The sequence below is a fragment of the Mesoplodon mirus genome, assembly GCF_964341445.2.
Source record: "Mesoplodon mirus genome assembly, chromosome: 20".
Lineage (NCBI taxonomy): Eukaryota > Metazoa > Chordata > Mammalia > Artiodactyla > Ziphiidae > Mesoplodon > Mesoplodon mirus.
In genome coordinates this window covers 21,380,391-21,403,221 of record NC_138996.1, presented here as the reverse complement: position 1 = coordinate 21,403,221, position 22,831 = coordinate 21,380,391, and the positions used below count along the sequence as shown (strand labels likewise).

Below are 22,831 nucleotides of genomic sequence, written 5' to 3'. Positions count from 1 at the left end.
CAGGTCACTTATCCGTTCTTCTGCCTCAGTTATTCTGCTATTGATCCCTTCTAGAGAATTTTTAATTTCATTTATTGTGTTGTTCATCTCTGTTTGTTTGCTCTTTAGTTCTTCTAGGTCCTTGTTAAACATTTCTTCTATTTTCTCCGTTCTATTTCCAAGATTTGGTATCATCTTTACTACCATTATTCTGAACTCTTTTTCAAGTAGACTGCCTATTTCATCTTCATTTGTTAGGTCTGGTGGGTTTTTGCCTTGCTTCTTTATCTGCTGTATGTTTCTCTGTCTTCTCATTTTGCTTAACTTACTGTGTTTGGGGTCTTCTTTTCACAGGCTGCAGGTTTGTAGTTCCCGTTGTTTTTGGTGTCTGTCCCCAGTGGCTAACATTGGTTCAGTGGGTTGTGTAGGCTTCCCGGTGGAGGGGACTAGTGCCTGTGTTCTGGTCGATGAGGCTGGATCTTGTCTTTCTGGTGGGCAGTTCCTCGTCTTGTTGTGTGTTTGGGGATATCTGTGGACTTATTATGATTTTAGGAAGCCTCTCTGCTAATGGGTGGGGTTGTGTTCCTGTCTTGCTAGTTGTTTGGCGTAGGGTGTCCTGCACTGTAGCTTGTTGGTCGTTGAGTGAAGCTGGGTGCTGGTGTTGAGATGAAGATCTCTGGGAGATTTTCGCCGTTTGATATTACGTGGAGCTGGGAGGTCTCTTGTGGACCAGTGCCCTGAACTTGGCTCTCCCATCTCAGAGGCACATCCCTGATGCGTGCTTGGAGCACCAAGAGCCTGTCCTCCACGTGGCTCAGAATAAAAGGGAGAAAAGAAAGAAAGAAAGAAAGAAAGAAGATAAAATAAAATAAAGTAAAATAAAATATAATAAGGTTATTAAAATAAAAAATTATTCTTAAGAAAAAAATTTTTTTAAGTAATAAAAAAAAAAAGACAGACTGAACCCTAGGACAAATGGTAAAAGCAAAGCTATACAGACAAAATCACACACAGAAGCATACACATACACACTAAGAAAAAGAGGAAAAGGGTGAAAATATATATATATCATTGCTCCCAAAGTCCACCTTCTCAATGTGGGATGATTCGTTGTCTATTCAGGTATTCCACAGATGCAGGGTACATCAAGTTGATTGTGCAGATTTAATCCACTGCTCCTGAGGCTGCTGGGAGAAATTTCCCTTTTTCTTCTTTGTTCGCACAGCTCCCAGGGTTCAGCTTTGGATTTGGACCCGCCTCTGCGTGTAGTTCGCCTGAGGGCATCTGTTCTTCGCTCAGGCAGGACGGGGTTAAAAGAGCAGCTATTTCAGGGGCTCCGGCTCACTCAGACCGGGGGGAGGGAGGGGCACGGAGGCAGGGCGAGCCTGTGGCGGCAGAGGCCGGCGTGACGTTGCACCAGCCTGAGGCGCGCCATCCCAGAGAAGTTGTCCCTGGATCGCGGGAGCCTCTCAGTGGCGGGCTGCACAGGCTCCCGGAGGGGAGGTGGGGATAGTGACCTGTGCTCGCTCACAGGCTTCTTGGTGGCGCAGCAGCAGTCTTAGCGTCCCTTGCCTGTCTCTGGGGTCCGCGCTGACAGCCGCAGCCCGTGCCCGTCTCTAGAGCTCCTTTAAGCGGCGCTTTTAATCCCCTCTCCTCGAGCGCTAGGAAACAAAGAGGCAAGAAAAAGTCTTTTGCCTCTTCGGCAGCTCCAGACCTTTTCCCGGGCTCCCCCCCGGCCAGCCGTGGCGCACTAACCCCTTCAGGCTGTGTTTACACCGCCAACCCCAGTCCTCTCCCTGCGCTCCGAAGCCTGAGCCTCAGCTCCCAGCCCCGCCCGCCCCGGCGGCCGAGCAGACAAGCCTCTCGGGCTGGTGAGTGCTGGTTGGCACCGATCCTCTGTGCGGGAATCTCTCCGCCTTGCCCTCCGCAACCCTGTGGCTGCGCTCTCCTCCGCGGCTCCGAAGCTTCCCCCCTCCGCCACCCGCAGTCTCTGCCCGCAAAGGGGCTTCTAGTGTGTGGAAGCCTTTCCTCCTTCACGGCTCCCTCCTACTGGTGCAGGTACCGTCCTTATTCTTTGTCTCTGTTTTTTCTTTTTTCCTTTGCCCTACTCAGGTATGTAGGGGAGTTTCTTGCCTTTTAGGAGGTCTGAGGTCTTCTGCCAGTGTTCAGTAGGTGTTCTGTAGGAGTTGTTCCACATGTAGATGTATTTCTGATGTATCTGTGGGGAGGAAGGTGAGCTCCGCGTCTTACTCTTCCGCCATCTTGAAGCGCCTTCTTCCTTATCCATCTTAACTATCTAAGGCCAGTATCCTGTTTTTCTCCATCCTGAATTCCCCTCAGGGCAGCTGCAGTGGCTGATGGCTTGATGCAGGCAACATTCCTTGTTTACTGAAATGGTAGTCAACATTTTTTGTCCACAGCTTCAACTGGAGCTATTGGAAGAGTTTCAGTTATTACTAATGACGAAATCTTAGTATGATTACCAGGGAGGCTAATGCAGGGTATATGACAAAATCATGGGAGGAGAGACCAAGAATTCGACAATTCAGAGTATCAGAAAATTGTCTATGTAGTAATTAAAACAGCTGATAGTTATGACTGTGATGATGCTGGAATGACGAGGAGTGAGTTAAGAAATAAAATCTTCCAGCAATGAGGGCAACTAGGAGGAGTAGATTATGTAGTGTGATGATGTGAGATTCAAAGGTTAGGGAGGAGGAAAGAGGAAGGGAGAATTATCTGGAACTAGCTCTGAGGTGCACAGTAGATACATCCCCCACCTTCCTGCCCTAGAAAAGGGAGCAAAACCAGCTACAGTTGGAGAGAGAATAGGAACTCAACGTATGATTGTTCTGAGTCTAGTTTAGTACTTCACTTCATAGATGAGGAAGTTATTTTTAACGTTTTGCAAATTCATAGTTACTAAATTGTGAAGAATTTTCCAGTGCAAAATGTGAATATATATAAACACAGATTAGTCCCGTACACTCTCTACAGATTTATTAAATTAATCACTCATATTTAGAATAATGAATCTCAGGCATTAAAAATTCCTCCTACAGATAACAAGGTAAATTATATCTTTCACTTTCTAAAATGGTAAGTACACGCATTCATTCTACTTCTAAATATGTTCAGCAGAAGAATTAAATAGGAAAAGGTTTTTTATCTTGTATGTTAATATAAATCATTAATGGGTACATAATTAATATACTACTCTTGCATACACATAATGGGAGGTGAAACAAAATCTAACAGCTGGACTCTTTCTTTAAAAAAAAGTTTTTGAACATTGTTCATTCATTCATTCATTCATTTTTGCCACTTCACTGATTTTTTGACATAAGTAGAAATTCTGACTCCTTCCTTTGTATTCGACATCTGGTTGCCAATGGCACTGGGTCAGGCAAGCCCCCCGGCAGACAGTACAGTACACCATTTGATTTGCCTGAATTTGAAACCAAATGCTTTAAATGAGTGTATTTAAACTTCTCAGAAAGAGAAGATTAAATACTAGCATTAGGGGAAAATATTTTTCCCTACAAATTCCTTGGCTTGCTTTTATCAGGCAATGAAAATTTTATAATATAGCATTTTTATTTTGCCTTAACTGCCAAGAAAGTCAAAGTAAAATTTGGGGTTCAACTCTAGCAACAAGGTATGTGTTTGGACACAATTATTTCTCATGGCTTAAAAGGTCTTTAGTTCTGTTTATAGATTTTAGTGCTCAATTTAACATTGTGTTTAAGTTTATAACATGCTTAATATCTTTTGGGAGAAGTACCGTTTTAATAAAACCATTAATATTTTATGTTTTTCTCCTCTTTCTGTTTGCTCTTCATATGGCATCTGCCTTCTATTTTTTCATGAAAAACAGAACAATTAAGGCAAACTGTAATACTTTTTACACTTAAAAAAAAATTCAAAAAGCCTGTGATAATTTTTCAACAAGGAAAGAGTTCACTTATTTCTCATATATCACTAATTCTATGTTTTAATAGAAAAAAATGCCTTTAAATACAATATTTACTAATATTAAATTGGTTAATTTATTACATTTAAAAATTCCTAGCTGTTTCTACTTTTTTAATATAGATTGCATCAAAAGATAAGAAATAGCAGAAGTAAAACCAATTAATCACTGAAAGAGTAATTAGTAAAACTTTATTGTGCACACACCAAAAAGACAGTTTGAGAACTGGGAGCATTCAAACTGAAACACAAAATGAGGCTCAGAGAGATATTGTTATAAAGCAGCTTATATAGTAAAGAGTGACTATCCTTCACAGTGATTTTGTCTTAAATGATAAGGAATTGGTTAGTGGTTACCTCATATGAACCTTGGGAAACAGTTTAAGTTTTGCTTATGATTTCCAGAGGCATAAGCAAGAAATGACCCAGTTCAAGCTAGTCTTGCAAAATAAGCTACATTAAGCTTTGCTTGTAGGACTAAACTGGTTTTGTCTGCTTAGGGAATTTTCAAGGCTGGTCTCCATTTTTTTTAAATTTTAACAGTAACTTGTTTTGTAAAACAACTTATTCTTTCTCTGTGATTTAAAAATATATTTTGAAAATAATGGATCAGCTTTAGAAACATATAAAGATTACTTTCTTCATATATGAAATCCACTAACCTTTCTAGGAAATAAAATTAAATTATTTTTAAGAATGAGACTAACTAGGAACCAAATAGAACAGGTAACTGCTGTGCTATTATCGTATGTCATCTGGCAACTCAGTAAAACTGTTGGAGTAGAAATACAGAAAAGATGATTGATGAAAAAATGCTCTCTCTCCTGTACCACTTCACATTCAAGTTAAAATGTGAACACGGAGAATTTGGGGAAAGCAGTTTAACAGCTCTAGAATTTTCTTGATTAATACTTCTATCTTAAAATACAAATTTCAAGAATTAAGTTATTTTCATTCTGAAGGAAATGGAATTTCAAGTAATTGTTTTAATTAACCAAAGAATTTAAAAACTGCCTATTTTTCATCTTCTTAAGTGGGTCAAACTCTTAGGAAAGGAATGAAGTGACTGCCTTGGGCAGAGACATGATGAATATAGATCAAATCAAAATGTGATATGACTTGTTCCACTTAAATGGCTTTTTAGAAAGCTTGCTCTGGGTCAAAAAAGAAAAAAAATGGTGCAAGAGCTTGGTAAGTTTTGTGTGACCTGAACTCAAATTCAGGTAAACACATGTAGCCTGAGTGCATTAGCTTGTAAATATACCCAGTTCAGTTCACTCACTTAACAGACATTTACTGGACAGGAACGAGATGCCAAGCATGACACAAACTGTACTTTCAAAAGTCTGTGTGTGTAAAAGAAAATGACAACACACACTATGCTTTCAGGACAATTCAGTCTAATGGAGGGTACAAACAAAGGAATGATGGAAAGCAAAGCAAAGATCCTGTGACAGCTACTGTGATAGACATCAACACAGATGGAGAAACTGGAGGGTGGGAGGTAAATTTGAACTCTGGAGGAGCTGGAAAGCTTCACAGGGGACATAACTGAATTGGGACTTGAAAAATATCCAGTTATGGAGAAGTGGATAAGAATTTCAGGCACAGGGAACAGATGATGAGAATGCACCGAAGTGGCACATTTTCAGAAACATGGAAATTTGGGTAATTCTTGCACGGTGAAGTGGTGTGAAATAGAGCTATAAAAGTAGAATTGAATTGTATCATAAAGTGCCTTATATAACTGTGAATTTTGTTCCAAGCAGAGATTGAGGAATCAATAAATGTATTATTTTGTTTTGCTTTAATTCAAGAATATCAATATTTTTAATTTTAAAATATTTTATAAGAATAACAGTGGATATGAAGAATTAATGTAAGGAAGAAATGGTTATTGTGATGTGACCTACAAGTCTATTACAGGAGTGATCACAGGGAAAACATGTTTAAGAAACATTTCTGACATAGCTGATTGGATATTGAGGAAAAGGAAGATAGAGAGTTTAGTGATAATGTAGGTTTATTGAAAAAATGAATAATATCTATCAGTGAAGATAAGAAAACTTACTTGGTAAAGCTGTATAAATTCAAGAAATGACATATCAAATTTTTGCCGTCTACACTGAACAATATGGATAGTTAATTATGCTCTCTTTTAGGATTGCAAGTAGGGAAACTCTCATAGGTGGTATATTTTAAAATGTGTGTGCAGAGGACTGTTCAGAAGTACACTCTCTTCCTCTAGAACCTGAGAAAAAATTTTAAAATATGCAGGGCAGGTATAGAGACACAATGTAGAGAATGGACATGTGGACACTGGGGGTGGGGACAGGGAGGGTGGGACAAACTGGGAGATTAGAACTGACATGTATACACTACCATGTGTAAAATAGATAGCTAGTGGGAACCTGCTATAAAGCACAGGAAGCTCAGCTCTGTGCTCTGTGATGACCTAGATGGGCGGGATGGGGGGGGGCATGGGAAGGAGGTCCAAGAGGGAGGGGCTATATGTATACATATAGCTGATTCACTTCGTTGTACAACAGAAACCAACACTACATTGTAAAGCAACTATGCTCCAATTAAAAAAAAAAAGAACCGGACTCTTACTGAAACGTAGATGATGGCAGCGTGAGGTTGTATCTTACCATTTAAGACCGTGCATGTGTCAGATATTTATTTAAGAGACTGAAACGTTTAAAGGAATTTAAAAATATATTTTGTTCAATTAATCTTTAAATATTTGCAGTTTAGAAAGCCTAGCCTGTAATCACCCACCAGAGACAAAATATCTCATAACAGTTGACAGGGGAGATTCTTTACCCATATATCTGGGTTCAAATACTCCCTGTTATTTATTAGCTGTGTGATTTAGAGGAAGTGACTTATACTCTCCTTGCTGAAGTTTCTTCATCTGCAAAACAAGAATGATAATAGACAATACTATTATTAGTAGAGTACTGTAATTACAATGAGGAGTAAATAATAAAAGTAAACACTAAGAGTGCCCTTAGCAAAGGCTAGTAAGCACTGATCTAAGCATTTTAATACATGTTCTTATTAATTCCTTATGAGAAGCCCACAGATTATGTATTATTACCCTATTTACAGATGAGGAAATCATGGTAGAGTTGCTGACTGACTTGCCAAGTCAAGAAGCCAGAGTTTGGCAGACTCACCATTTGAACCCAAACAGTCAGGATTCACTGTCTGTCTTACAACCACTTTATTTCCTGATTCTTTCATGGGTGATTTTATTTTAAGCTTTAAAGGTAGGTGAGCTCACATATGTAAAGTATTTAAATCTTTACATGTATGTCTGGCATTGACTAAGTGCCAGTAAATGTTAGTTGCTTTTCTTACTACTACTCTTTCTACTACAATTTAATAGTTAACCTATGAATGTCAGAAACTGAAGTGCCTGATATACATATGACATCTTATGTGCATAAATGCACAGCATCTTCTCATCAGTATAACTGATACTTTATTAGAGGAGTCTCTATCACAGCAGCATGTTACTAGTAACATTCTCTCTCTTTTTTTATTTACCTGGCTTATTGTTTGTCTGCTTTACTAGATAATGAACTCCATAAGAGAAGAAAGTTTGTCTACCCTTTTTCTGTTTCATATCCAGGAAACAGCTGGACCCATCATAGGCCCTTAGTAAATATTTGTGATAAACAGAAGTGAACACAATAGAAATAAGAAGAAAAGGATCTTTTTTTTCCCTCAGTCACTTGCATAGCCTATCAACAACATCGAAATGAGGACACAGTGCATTATTTTTCTATAATCATTAACAAGGTGACAAGCAGGCCCTTGGCATAAAGAATGTGAGCGTAAAAGACTTGTCAGAGAGGGTCTCGGGCCCCCCCAATGGTACCATTGCCTTTCTCCCTGGATTGCCTACCTGCTTTGTCTCAAGAGAAGCATAAGAAGGCAAATATATTTCCTAGAGTCGCAGCCAAGATGCAGGTCAGCTCCAGAAAACTATGAAATACCTGCTACAGGAGATTTCTTGGTTTTGGAGGAAAAATATTTGAATTCAAAGAAGAAATTTTTCTTCCTCCAGAAGAGATACGTATACTAATATATTGTGCAGAATACTTACTTACCCTTATAGACTTACATATCTTATTTCTATTTGAGAGTTAATACTACCAGATAACTTTTCTCCCCTTCATGTTCTCAGCAAGAATAAACCATAAGGAGTATTGATATGTTTATTTTAATATCTGAAACTAGACCCTAGCTTTCAAAGTTTTGGAGCACAGAATTATAAAGAAACATGAAGAGGGAATATTTTTTAAAAAGAGTGAAAACCAATGATTTATTAGTGGAAGTTATTTTCTTATATGGAGACCTTTGGAGAAATGAACACAAGAAAGAAGATATGACACCTTCTTAAATGTCAATTTTTTGGTAAGAAGTAATCTCTTGGTACTGATTTTCACCTAAAAATGTGTTTGCGATAAGATTTGCAAATTGTTTAGGATTGATTGAGAGTTGCTCTTAGTCTTATCATATATATTTTTATCACATATGTATATTTTAATTAATCATGTTATAATTAATATACGAGTGTATATTGTGTAAAAGGTCATGCTGTGGACCTAAAATGCATAAGCCATGGTTCTAATCCCCAAAAATGTCATCCGGGTGATATATCAATATAATGCAGAAACGACAGTGTGATTCGTCAGTGAAAACAGTGCTCTTACATGCATTGTGTTTTGTTTACCAACAACAGTTACTCGATTTTGACTCAGTTCACCTGATCACATTTAATAAATCAGTGTAACATACTGATGTCACCTGAATACAGTGTGAAGAATTGTCTGTGACCTCTGATAACTATATGTTTATAGCTTTAGTCAGTAAAATGATTGCTGTTTTTACCATAGTAGAATTTTAATCTAGATACAAAAATTTAATTCAGAGGGGAAATTTGGCAGAATCATGTAATGAAAAGGAAAGAATGCCAGGGATAGAACCTCAATAAGATCTCTCTGGTTAGAGTTAGAGAAAGAAGATTGATATGTTGTAAACAAAGAGACGTGATGATTAAACTTTCAATTCTAACCCAGAGCTCTTTCTCTCGTAAATCAAATTAACTACTTATTGCCTTTTTAAAATGGACTTTTCTCTCATCTTAAAATATTTAATAAAGTAATACTTATTTTAATATACTTACATAGTTCTTATAGTGTACATTCTAATGGTTATGCTTTTTTATGCTACAGTTCACAGAAACTTATGTTTAGTAATTCAAATATGAGCATATAGTGTCATCAATTTTTTAATATCCAAACAAGTCATATATGTTATATCATAAAAATATTGAAATATGTGAATGAAAATTCAACCAACATATTTTTACAATGTTTTGAACCATGAAGTACCATGAAGTGCTTTATAGGCTTCTGCTCTTTCTTAACATTCAAATTAATTTTATTTAATTCAAAGCTCCTTCTTTAAATACAGGGGCAACATATATTTAATTTTGCCAATTTAAAATATTTTTGTGCTTTAATTAGCCATTCTCTTTGTGCAGTATCCTTACTGGGTATACTGTAATTATTTGCAAATAGTCCTTACTCCACAATCCATATTGTAAACAGAATTTGAATATGCCATTTGAAAGGAATGAGGGAATTAATTAAATATATTTCATATATTTTCAAAAATGAACGTCTGCAGCCTAGAAATACCTATGCAAAAAGGACTAGATTTTTTTTAACTGCAGGTATAATACTTTTGATTTGTTGCAAAAATAAATGAGTTGTGATAAGAGACAGAATGAAATTAACGTGGTTTTGTACAGCTGTGTCTCACTTCAGAGAATAAATCTATTCTTGAAAATGCAGAAAATTACTTTAAAAAATTAAGCCTTAGTTTAGACATACTAGCAAACCCCACTTTTAAAGGAACATCTGTTTGTGTGTGTGTGTGTGTGTGTGTGTATCTTTGCTCAGTGCTTTGCATATAGTCAGAAGGGGCAAAACAGCTTTAGGGAAAAAAAAACTATAAAATCTTTATTATGTATATCCATCACAAATTTCAAATTCTTTTCTCGAAAGAGTTTTTATATGGCTCATGTATGAAAGCACTTGTGTATCTACATTGACATAGAAGTGACAAAGTACCTACATGTTGAGGATGGTATTGGGAGAGATTTTCATAGAATTTCAATATCTAGATTACGAGCTCCATGAGGACAGGTACTGTTTTATGTTTTGATCCCTGAAATGTTCCAAGCGTGTACATCATACAGAGTGAGCACTCAATATATTCATTATTCTCAGAATACTTTTGTTGAATGAATGAATGGACAATTTGTAAATGATCACCATGCTTGTTTTAGATAATAAAAATGAGAATGTAGCCAGTTGTAAGTTACTTGTTTGAGGCAGGTAGTGGCAATACCTAATATATAGGTTCCTAAGGCAGAGTGATATTGTCCTTCAGTAAAATATTTTATTCTTAAGTGCTAAATCAGTGATAAAAGTAAACATCTAACCAAGGTTATTTGTACTAAAATATGTTATACTCTTTTATTCTATGTACCTCCTTTCTTAAATCATCCTGTGATTTACAAAGCATTTCTTCGTGAGCTAGATACATAAAGTAATATCAATTTTATTATGACGATTTATTTGTCCATTGAATAAACACTTAGTAAATGCTTTCCTTCAGCAGTATGCTAAGTAGTGGGAATAAAATTGTGTACACGTGACTGCCACGGTCCCTGCCCAATGGACATTTCCTCTTGTGACAGAAACAAACAAAAAACAAGTAAACACATACATTAGCAAAATAAATTTGTCTTGTGATAGTGCTTTGAACAAAATTAATAGAGACTGGGAGTTTGGGGATTGAATGAATCTGTAGTTAACAGTGATCGGGGAGGCACTTTCAAGAAAGTAACATTTAAGCTGAGATCTGAAAGTTGCAAGTTCAGCTTACAAGTGACTTCCCCATTTGTATAGGGTCTAAAATATCTCCAAAGGCAGGCATCTATGCCACTTGGAGGGGGAAAAGGAGAGAGGTTACTACAGCTGTGATGTGCAATAATCAGTACAGTTTGAAATGTTTGCATCGAGTAGTTAATTCCTATTTACCAAAATGGGAACGTCCCTATTATGTCAAATAGTTATTATGAGGCACCCATATTTTTTATGTTGTTCAACCAATGTTTGGGATGTTAAAATAACTGCCTAATAGAAAACAAAGAAATAGAATTTTGATAATACCCAAGCAAGTGCAGTATAAATGTATATATCAAATCTTGACTATATTTCTATTTTTTATTTGATTTCTTTATTTTATACATGTTTCCCAGGATAGTCCACTGGTCTTACAGTCTGACAGGAATGTAACAGTGAATGCAAGAAATCACATGGGGCAGTTAACTGGACAGCTGACAGTAGGTGAGTGCTTTGGGGTAAAGATTGCTCATACCATCTTACTCCATTTAAAACTCTGTGGTTGTTTAAATTGGGAAAAGCAAAAGTATATTATTTCTCTAATATATATTTAGGCATCCCATTCCAGCCCAATTAGCTTGCACATGATTTGATTTGTCATAGGCTAGTTATGGTCATTGTTACTCTTGTCATTGTGTTATTGTGAGACTGAATTACATATATTTTGCTGTTATTACTCTTGAATTATGAAATGTACCACCTTCCTAACAATATCTCCCTAGTATATGTTAAATTATAGTAAATAGGCTAAAACAAACATGAGATGTAACATCTATGTATCCTTTGTTCTAAACAAATAATTTACTAATTATTATCTGCTTATAAAATTAGAAAAAATAATACAGTAATTGAACATAAAAAATCTTAACATTGATCAATTACTTATAAATTTTATGTTGAAATTATATCTTAAGGTTTATAGGGTTTAGAAGTTGTAAATATAAGTTTATGATAAAATATTACTAATGTTTTCTCATATTGTCAAAAAATTAATTTAGAGATTCATTAGTGGCATTCTTGTTTGAATTTTTATAAGAAAAAAGGGAAATTAAAAGTCAGTTGTAATTATGTAAAATGATACAAAGACTTGATTTGTGTGTAATTGCTAAAATATTTTTAAAATACTGTATTTTTCTGTGGGAAAATTACCTAATACTTACTGATATTGTATATGCATGATAGTATATTATGAAGAGTAAATTGCAATTTTGAGGGCTGAGTTATCCTTATCTTGAGAAATTAATCATCATCTAATGCAAATGTATGTTTCCAGTATTTCTAATTAAATTACAAAAGAGTATGACATATGAAATGTGAGATTTATAAACATGAATTTGATTCTGTCCACTTATTTCTAGGTATATGAAACACTTTTTGATGTTACTCGCTTTAATGAAGGCCAAAGTGAAACTTACATTGTGGCATATGTGTATTTTGAAAAAATATAATTGCATTTTATTATAATTATTAAATTTTATTTTGCATTTTATTTACATTGTAAAAGTTGGTCAGTAGATATCTATCAATTGCTACATTTGACAGTATTTTGTGACATGATATCAATTACAAGGGGGGGCGCTATAGACAAATGGATTAAAAATTAGAGAAAAGAAATATGTCTATGGACACAGAACTGATTCAGAAGCACCAGGCGCTTAATTTAAATGTCCATGCCAATTTACTATTGCTATGTTGGAACTGCGGAAACAGGCCTAAACTGGGCAGATTTTCCATATCATAATTTTTTTAATTTTGAGAACTCTTTAGCTAGATAGAACTTTATTCTACATCCTTTTCTTGGTTAAAAAAAAAAAAGTCCATAGTGGAAATGCCAACCTGTAAATTAAACACGCAAAGACCATATACCAATGTCCACTGTCACATACAATCACTACATAACTACTGTACTACCTGTAGAGCAAAGCAGCTGTTTTATTTTATGAAGGATAATCAAATACCATTTACATTTTGCTACCTGCTTTCCTGCAGTAAATATAAAGAATAATAGTATTGTGCTTGTGTTTTCAACCACTGTTCCAAGTTGATTTTAACGTAGAATCAATATTTGCCAATTACATGAAAAGAAAGAGAGAAGAATGAAGAGGAACAGAAAGGGTGATAGGTTAGGGAGAAAGATTAAGCTTAATTTTAAATGAAGCAAATCTATTTAATGATGCAGCAGCTTATTTCTGTGGATAGAAACATACTCATTCCAGTGAGGCTTAAGCTGAAAACTGTTTAATATCCTGGTCCTCTGAGTGTACTGTTGGTGACCTCCATCTTTTCACTGCTTTGTATTTTTCAATAAACATACAGAGAACAAAGGAAGAAGTAGATAAAGGGGAGTAGGTCAGGGATAATGTATTCATTTTTGGAGTCAAACCATATGGGACTCCAAAACAATAACTATCTCTTGGAGACTCACTTTTCTCATCTCTAAAATAGAGATATGGACATTTATTTAGAATCATACATAAGAATTGGGGCAATTTCAGTGTCTGCAAATCTTAGGCAATTAAATCTCAAATTGGTTATTATTTGGATGATGGTGATTGTAATTTTTGGTATCACAAGTTACAAATACATTGCTATCATGTGAAAGATTTCATGATGCTTTTCTATCCAATGTGTCTCTGGGATAGTAGTTGAGGAATACATGCTGGATTATAATACTGTTACAAAGATATACTACAAAACACATCACAGAAAGTGTGCCTGATGTGTGGATAATGTTTTAATCATGTCATGATAAAATTATCTTTAGGTAGAACTTGAAGAGATAAATGGATGGATTCAAGCAATGTATTCAGTCAGGATTCATTTTTAATTATATTGACACAAAGTAACTGTTTTAACCCTCTTTTCCTATTTCCTTTTTTTCATTCTTTCAGTTTTTGTTTAGGGGCATGGTCTTGATTATAGTTTAAGCATGACATTACTTGGCAATATTTTAAAAAATATGCTACTGCAAAATAGACTAATATTTATGGAAAATAAATTCAGTTATTCTTCACTGTCTAGGTAAAAAAATTCTAATTTCTACCCTAAATCTATCAATCACGATTAGGAAAGTATAGTCAATTCTACCAATGTGACAGACTTTGAATATTTTTCCAAATTTTATTTTCATTGTAAATGGGAGAAGAAAATTTCCCTTATCAGTAGCTACTTGTAACATTTTTCTCAAAAATACATAAAAGATTGTTCAGCCAAGCAAATATCCACTCCCCTTGTACTCTGCCCTTCTATTTTTGTTTACAAGTCTACCTTCCTACTGATCCAATTCTCAGGGATATGTGTAGTCCATGGCCTAGGCAGACTGGTGTGTTAATTCTAATCCAAACTCACTCTAAGAATATGAAACCAGATTATTTATAATCCAATAAGACAAAGAAAATACTTTATATATATGCCAGCTCAGACATAATCAAAACTAAAACTGAACATTATTAGAATTTGGGTAAATTTTAAAAATGACAAATATTATTGTATGCTTAAAGTTCCAGGCTCTACGTAAATTTCTGATAATATCAGAATCTCCCTATGAAATTTAAGACTCTAATTTCTTTTTTTTGTCTCTCATTTGTTTTATTTTTTATTTATATATTTTTAACATCTTTATTGGAGCATAATTGCTTTAAAATGGTGTGTTAGTTTCTACTTTATAACAAAGTGAATCAGTTATACATATACATATGTTCCCATATCTCTTCCCTCTTGTGTCTCCCTCCCTCCCACCCCTCTAGGTGGTCACAAAGCACCTAGCTGATCTCCCTGTGCTATGCGGCTGCTTCCCACTAGCTATCTATTTTACGTTTGGTAGTGTGTATATGTCCATGCCTCTCTCACTTTGTCCCAGCTTACTCTTCCCCCTCCCCATATCCTCAAGTCCATTCTCTACTAGGTCTGTGTCTTTATTCCTGTCTTGCTCCTAGGTTCTTCATGAACTTTCTTTTTTTTTTTTCTCTCAGATTCCATATATATGTGTTAGCATATGGTATTTGTCTTTCTCTTTCTGACTTACTTTGAATATTTTTCCACATTTTATTTTCATTGTAAACTAAAACTAAGCATTTTTAGAATTTGGGTAAATTTTAAAAATGACGAATATTGTTGTATGCTTAAAGTTCCAGGCTTCACTCTGTATGACAGATTCTAGGTCCATCCACCTCACTACAAATAACTCAATTTTGTTTCTTTTTATGGCTGAGTAATATGCCATTGTGTATATGTGCCACACCTTCTTTATCCATTCATCTGTTGATGGACACGTAGGTTGATTCCATGTCCTGGCTATTGTACATAGAGCTGCAGTGAACATTTTGGTACATGACTCTTTTTGAATTATGGTTTTCTCAGGGTATATGCCCAGTAGTGGGATTGCTGGGTCATATGGTAGTTCTATTTTTAGTTGTTTTTTTTGTTTGTTTTTTCTTTGGTGTTGTTGCAGAGCACAGGCTCAGGACGGGCAGGCTCAGCGGCCATGGCTCACAGGCCCAGCCGCTCCGCGGCATGTAGGATCTTCCCAGACCGGGGCACGAACCCATATCCCCTGCATCGGCAGGTGGACTCTCAACCACTGCACCACCAGGGAAGCCCTATTTTTAGTTTTTTAAGGAAACTCCATACTGTTCTCCATAGTGGCTGTATCAATTTACATTCCCACCAACAGTGCAAGGGGGTTCCCTTTTCTCCACACCCTCACCAGGATTCATTGTTTGTAGATTTTTTGATGATGGCCCTTCTGACTGGTGTGAGATGATATCTCATTGTAGTTTTGATTTGCATTTCTCTAATGATTAATGATGTTGAGCATTCTTTCATGTGTTTGTTGGCAATCTGTATTTCTTCTTTGGAGAAATGTCTGTTTAGGTCTTCTGCCCATTTTTGGATTGGGTTGTTTGTTTTTTTGATATTGAGTCTCTTGAGCTACTTGTAAATTTTGGAGATTAAGCCTTTGTCAGTTGCTTCATTTGCAAATATTTTCTCCCATTCTGAGGGGTGTCTTTTCGTCTTGTTTATGGTTTCGTTTGCTGTGCAAAAGCTTTTAAATTTCATTAGGTCCCATTTGTTTATTTTTGTTTTATTTTCATTTCTCTAGGAGGTGGGTCAAAAAGGATCTTGCTGTGATTTATGTGAGAGTGTTCTGCCTATGTTTTCCTCTAAGAGTTTGACAGTGTCTGGCCTTACATTTAGGTCTTTAATCCGTTTTCAGTTTATGCTTTGTGTATGGTGTGAGGGAGTGTTCTAATTTCATACTTTTACATGTCCCTGTCCAGTTTTCCCAGCACCACTTATTGAAGAGGCTGTTTTTTCTCCACTGTATATTCTTGCCTCCTTTATCAAAGATTAGGTGACCATATGTGTGTGGGTTTATCTCTGGGCTTTCTATCCTGTTCCATTGATATATCTTTCTGTTTTTGTGCCAGTACCATACTATCTTGATTACTGTAGCTTTGTAGTATAGTCTGAAGTCAGGGCACGTGATTCCTCTAGCTCCGCTTTTCTTTCTCAAGATTGCTTTGGCTATTTGGGGTCTTTTGTGTTTCCATACAAATTGTGAAAATTTTTGATTTAGTTCTGTGGAAAATGCCAGTGGTAGTTTGATAGGGATTCCACTGAATCTGTAGATTGCTTTGGGTAGTAGAGTCATTTTCACAATGTTGATTCTTCTAATCCAAGAACATAGTATATCTCTCCATCTATTTGTATCATCTTTAATTTCTTTCATCAGTGTCTTATAATTTTCTGCATAAAGGTCTTTTTTCTCCTTGGGTAGGTTTATTCCTAGATATTTTACTCTTTTTGTTGCAGTGGTAAATGGGAGTGTTTCCTTAATTTCACTTTCAGATTTTTCATCATTAGTGTACAAGAATGCAAGAGGATTCTGTGCATTAATTTTGTATCTTGCTACTTTACCAAATTCATTGATTAGATGTAATAGTTTTCTAGTAGCATCTTTAGGATTCTCTATGTATAGTATCATGTCATCTGCAAACAGTGACAGCTTTTACTTCTTCTTTTCCAATTTATATTCCTTTTATTTCTTTTTCTTCTCTGATTGCTGGGGCTAAGACTTCCAAAACTATGTTGAATAATAGTGCTGAGAGTGGGCAACCTTGTCTTGTTCCTGATCTTAGTGGAAATGGTTTCAGTTTTTCACCATTGAGGATGATGTTGGCTGTGGGTTTGTCATATATGGCCTTTATTATGTTGAGGAAAGTTCCCTCTTTGCCTACTTTCTGGAGGACTTTTATCATAGATGGGTGTTGAATTTTGATGAAAGCTTTTTCTGCATCTATTGAGATGATCATATGGTTTTTCTCCTTCAGTTTGTTAATATGGTGTATCACATTGATTGATTTGCGTATATTGAACAATCCTTGCATTCCTGGGATAAACCCCACTTGGTCATGGTGTATGATCCTTTTAATGTGTTGTTGGATTCTGTTTGCTACAATTTTGTTGAGGATTTTTGCATCTACGTTCATCAGTGATATTGGCCTGTAGTTTTCTTTCTTTGTGACATCTTTGTCTGGTTTTCGTATCAGGGTGATGGTGGCCTCGTAAAATGAATTTGGGAGTGTTCCTCCATCTGCGATATTTTGGAAGAGTTTGAGAGGGACAGGTGTTAGCTCTTCTCTAAATGTTTGATAGAATTCACCTGTGAATCCATCTGGTCCTGGGCTTTTGTTTGTTGGAAGATTTTTAATCACAGTTTCAATTTCAGTGCTTGTGATTAGTGTGTTCATATTTTCTATTTCTCCCTGCTTCAGTCTGGGAAGTTTGTGCATTTCTAAGAATTTGTCCATTTCTTCCACGTTGTCCTTTTTATTGGCATATAGTTGCTTGTAGTAATCTCTCATGATCCTTTATATTTCTGCAGTGTTGGTTGTTACTTCTCCTTTTTCATTTCTAATTCTATTGATCTGAGTCTTCTCCCTTTTTTTCTTGATGAGTCTGGCTAATGGTTTATCAATTTTGTTTATCTTCTCAAAGAACCAGCTTTTAGTTTTATTCATCTTTGCTATCATTTCCTTCATTTCTTTTTCATTTATTTCTGATCTGATCTTTATGATTTCTTTCCTTCTGCTAACTTTGGGGGTTTTTTTCTTCTTCTTTCTCTAATTGCTTTAGGTGTAAGGTTAGGTTGTTTATTTGAGATGTTTCTTGTTTCTTAAGGTAGGATTGTATTGCTGTAGATTTCCCTCTTAGAACTGCTTTTGCTGCATGCCAAAGGTTTTGGGTCATCGTGTTTTCATTGTCATTTGTTTCTAGGTATTTTTTGATTTCCTCTTTGATTTCTTCACTGATCTCTTGGTTATTAAGTAGTGTATTGTTTAGCCTCCATGTGTTTGTATTTTTTATAGATTTTTTCCGGTAATTGATATCTAGTCTCATAGCGTTGTGGTCGGAGAAGATACTTGATACTATTTCAATTTTCTTAAATTTACCAAGGCTTGATTTGTGACCCAAGATATGATCCATCCTGGAGAATGTTCCATGAGCACTTGAGAAGAATGCGTATTCTGTTGTTTTTGAATTGAATGTCCTATAAATATCAATTAAGTCCATCTTGTTTAATGTGTCATTTAAAGCTTGTGTTTCCTTATTTATCTTCATTTTCATGATCTGTCCATTTGTGAAAGTGGGGTGTTAAAGTCCCCTACTATGATTGTGGTACTGTCGATTTCCCCTTTTATGGCTGTTAGTATTTGCCTTATGCATTGAGGTGTGCCTATGTTGGGTGCATAAATATTTACAATTGTTTTATCTTCTTCTTGGATCGATCCCTTGATCATTATGTGGTGTCCTTCTTTGTCTGTTGTAATAGTCTTTGTTTTAAAGTCTATTTTATCTGATATAAGAATTGCTACTCCAGCTTTCTTTTGATTTCCATTTGCATGGGATATCTTTTTCCATCCCCTCACTTTCAGTCGGTATGTGTCCCTAGGTCTGAAGTGGGTCTCTTGTAGACAGCATATATATGGTTTTTGTTTTTGTATACATTCATCCTGTCTACGTCTTTTGGTTGGAGCTTTTAATCCATTGACATTTAAGGTAATTATCGATATGTATGTTCCTATTACCATTTTCTTAATTGTTTTGGGTTCGTTATTGTAGGTCTTTTCCTTCTCTTGTGTTTCCTGCCTAGAGAAGTTCCTTTAGCATTTGTTGTAAAGCTGCTTTGGTGGTGCTGAATTCTCTGAGCTTTTGCTTGTCTGTAAAGGTTTTAATTTCTCCATCAAATCTGAATGAGATCCTTGCTGGGTAGAGTAATCTTGGTTGTATGTTTTTCTCCTTCATCACTTTAAATATGTCCTGCCACTCCCTTCTGGCTTGCAGAGTTTCTTCTGAAAGATTAGCTGTTAACCTTATGGGGATTCCCTTATGTTTTACTTGTTGTTTTTCTCTTGCTGCTTTTAATATTTTTTCACTGTATTTAATTTTTGATAGTTTGACTAGTATGTGTCTTGGCATGTTTCTCCTTAGATTTATCCTGTGTAGGACTCTCTGTGCTTCCTGGACTTGATTAACTATTTCCTTTCCATATTAGGGAAGTTTTCAACTATAATCTCTTCCAATATTTTCTCAATCCCTTTCTTTTTCTCTTCTTCTTCTGGGACCCTTATAATTCAAATGTTGGTGCGTTTAATGTTGTCCCAGAGGTCTCTGAGACTGTCTTCAATTCTTTTCATTCTTTTTTCTTTATTCTGCTCTGCAGTAATTATTTCCACTATTTTATCTTCCAGGTCACTTATCTGTTCTTCTGCCTCAGTTATTCTGCTATTGATCCCTTCTAGATAATTTATAATTTCACTTATTGTGTTGTTCATCACTGTTTGTTTGCTCTTTAGTTCTTCTAGGTCCTTGTTAAACATTTCTTGTATTTTCTCCATTCTATTTCCAAGATTTTAGATCATCACTACTATCATTATTCTGAACTCTTTTTCAGGTAGACTGCCTATTTCCTCTTCATTTGTTAGGTCTGGTGGGTTTTTGCCTTGCTCCTTCATCTGCTGTGTGTTTCTCTGTCTTCTCATTTTGCTTATCTTACTGTGTTTGGGGTCTCCTTTTAACAGGCTGCAGGTTCGTAGTTCCCTTTGTTTTTGGTGTCTGCCCCCAGTGGCTAAGGTTGGTTCAGTGGGTTGTGTAGGCTTCCTGGTGGAGGAGACTAGTGCCTGTGTTCTGGTGGATGAGGCTGGATGTTGTCTTTCTGGTGGGCAGGTCCACGTCTGGTGGTGTGTTTTGGGGTATCTGTGGCCTTATTACGATTTTAGGCAGGCTCTCTGCTAACGGGTGGCGTTGTGTTCCTGTGTTGCTAGTTTTTTGGCATAGGGTGTCCAGCACTGTAGCTTGTTGGTCCTTGACTGGAGCTGGATCTTGGTGTTGAGATGGAGATCTCTGGGAAATTTTTGCCGTTTGATATTATGTGGAGCTTGGAGGTCTCTTTTGGACCAATGTTCTGAACTTGGCTCTCCCATCTCAGAGGCACAGCCTTGACGCCTGGCGGGAGTACCAAGTGCCTGTCCTCCACATGGCTCAGATTAAAAGGGAGAAAAAATAAGAAAGAAAGAAAGAGAGAGAGAGAGAGAGAGAGAGAGAGAGGGAGAGGAAGCAAGAAGGGAGGGAGGGAGGAAGGAAGGAAAGAAAGAAAGGACATAAAATAAAATAAAGTAAAATAAAATAAAGTTATTGAAATAAAAAATAATTATTAAGAAAACATTTAAAAAGTAAAAAAAAAAAAAAAAAAAAAAGACAGAACCCTAGGACAAATGGTAAAAGTAAAGCTATAAAGACAAAATCACACACAGAAGCATACACATACACACTCACAAAAAGAGAAAAAGGGGAAAAAAAAAAATATATATATATATATCTTTGCTCCCAAAGTCCACCTCCTCAATGTGGGGTGATTCGTTGTCTATTCACATATTCCACAGATGCAGGCTACATCAAGTTGATTGTGGAGATTTAATCCACTGCTCCTGAGGCTGCTGGGAGAGATTTCCCTTTCTCTTCTTTGTTCGCACAGCTCCCAGGGTTCAGCTTTGGATTTGGACCTGCCTCTGCGTGTGGGTTGCCTGAGGGCGTCTGTTCTTCGCTCAGACAGGACGGGGTTAAAGGAGCAGCTGATTCGGGGACTCTGGCTCACTCAGGCCGGGGGGGACGGAGGGGTACAGATGTGGGGTGAGTCTGTGGTGGCAGGGGCCGGCGGGACGTTGCACCAGCCTGAGGCGTGCCGTGCATTCTCCCGGGGAAGTTGTCCCTGGGTCACGGGACCCTGGCAGTGGCGGGCTGCACAGGCTTCCAGGAGGGGTGGTTTGGATAGTGACCTGTGCTCGCACACAGGCTTCTTGGTGGTGGCAGCAGCAGCCCCAGCGTCCCACGCCCGTCTCTGGGGTCTGCGCTGATAGCCGCGGCTTGCGCCCGTCTCTGGAGCTCCTTTAAGCTGCGCTCTGAATCCCCTCTCCTCGTGCACCAGGAAACAAAGAGGCTAGAAAAAGTCTCTTGCCTCTTCGTCAGCTCCAGACATTTTCCCGGGCTCCCTTCCGGCCAGCCGTGGCGCACTAACCCCTTCAGGCTGTGTTCACGTCGCCAACCCCAGTCCTCTCCCTGCGCTCCGAAGCCCAAGCCTCAGCTCCCAGCCCCGCCCGCCCTGGCGGCCGAGCAGACAAGCCTCTCGGGCTGGTGAGTGCCGGTCGGCACCGATCCTCTGTGCGGGAATCTCTCCGCTTTGCCCTCCGCACCCCTGTGGCTGCGCTCTCCTTCGTGGCTCCGAAGCTTCCCCCCTCCGCCACCTGCAGTCTCCGCCTGCGAAGGGGCTTCTAGTGTGTGGAAACCTTTCCTCCTTCACAGCTCCCTCCCACTGGTGCAGGTACTGTCCCTATTATTTGTCTCTGTTTTTTCTTTTTTCTTTTGCCCTACCCAGGTACGTGGGGAGTTTCTTGCCTTTTAGGAGGTCTGAGGTCTTCTGCCAGCGTTCTAGTAGGTGTTCTGTAGGAGTTGTTCCACATGTAGATGTATTTCTGATGTATTTGTGGAGAGGAAGTTGATCTCTGCGTCTTACTCTTCCGCCATCTTGAAGCTCCTCCAAGACTCTAATTTCTTATGGCCTTCATAACATAGGAGAAGATCAGTGATCTCCAGATTTCTTCTTACAGATTTCTCTTTGTAGAATAAAGCTAAAAAAGAGGTATCGGATTGTTTGGGGGAAGTGGTTAAAGAAAGTACGGAATCCCAGGAGTTCAGGTTCCTTGAAAACCAACAAGAACTTAATTCTCAGAATCATTCTCCAGGTCAAATTTTCTATTTTTCAATCTGTAATTACTATGCTAGGAGGACATTCCTTTTTTATGTAAGTGACAAAAACAATGTGTGATATTAAGTGTTATATGTTCATATGTGTTGATAGTATTATATTTTATATTTTTCAGGACATTTCCATCAAATAATTTAGATTAAATATGTGAATTATTCACCATTATTGTGAAGCTTATTATAGTCTCTTAGAAAACTGCTACAATGTGAATATAGAATAAAAATCATTTCCTTAGGGAAGTGCAGATGAAATATTGTCATGTAGTTTTGATATAGACATTGTTCATAATACTGATAATAGTGATAATTAATGCTGTAGGAATTAGATTTGCTAAAAATGTAATAACCTTTCCCACAGTATGATGCAAATAATGAGTTATCTTTTATTTAACAATAATATTACATTGATCGATAATGTAAAATATTTAAACTACTTTCATAAGTAGTTTAAACAATATAACTGTTGATTTCAGCAAAACAATTCAGGTTTTCAGTAACTCTTAGCCAATTTCATTAAGGTATGAAAATTATATGTTGCTTTTTCTTACATTCCATTACAAAGCATT

The 22,831-nt window shown here is 36.9% G+C and overlaps 1 protein-coding gene across 3 annotated transcripts in view; it reads left to right on the top strand.

Annotated features, from left to right (window-relative positions):
- The window catches only part of SGCZ (sarcoglycan zeta), an 870,746-nt gene that overhangs the window by 768,097 nt on the left and 79,818 nt on the right, over positions 1-22,831 (top strand). For all 3 annotated transcript variants that reach the window (XM_082608607.1, XM_082608608.1, XM_082608606.1), the window contains one exon: positions 11,300-11,387. In XM_082608607.1, coding sequence (XP_082464733.1) covers positions 11,300-11,387 — 88 coding nt within the window. The remainder of the gene's footprint in view (positions 1-11,299; positions 11,388-22,831) is intronic.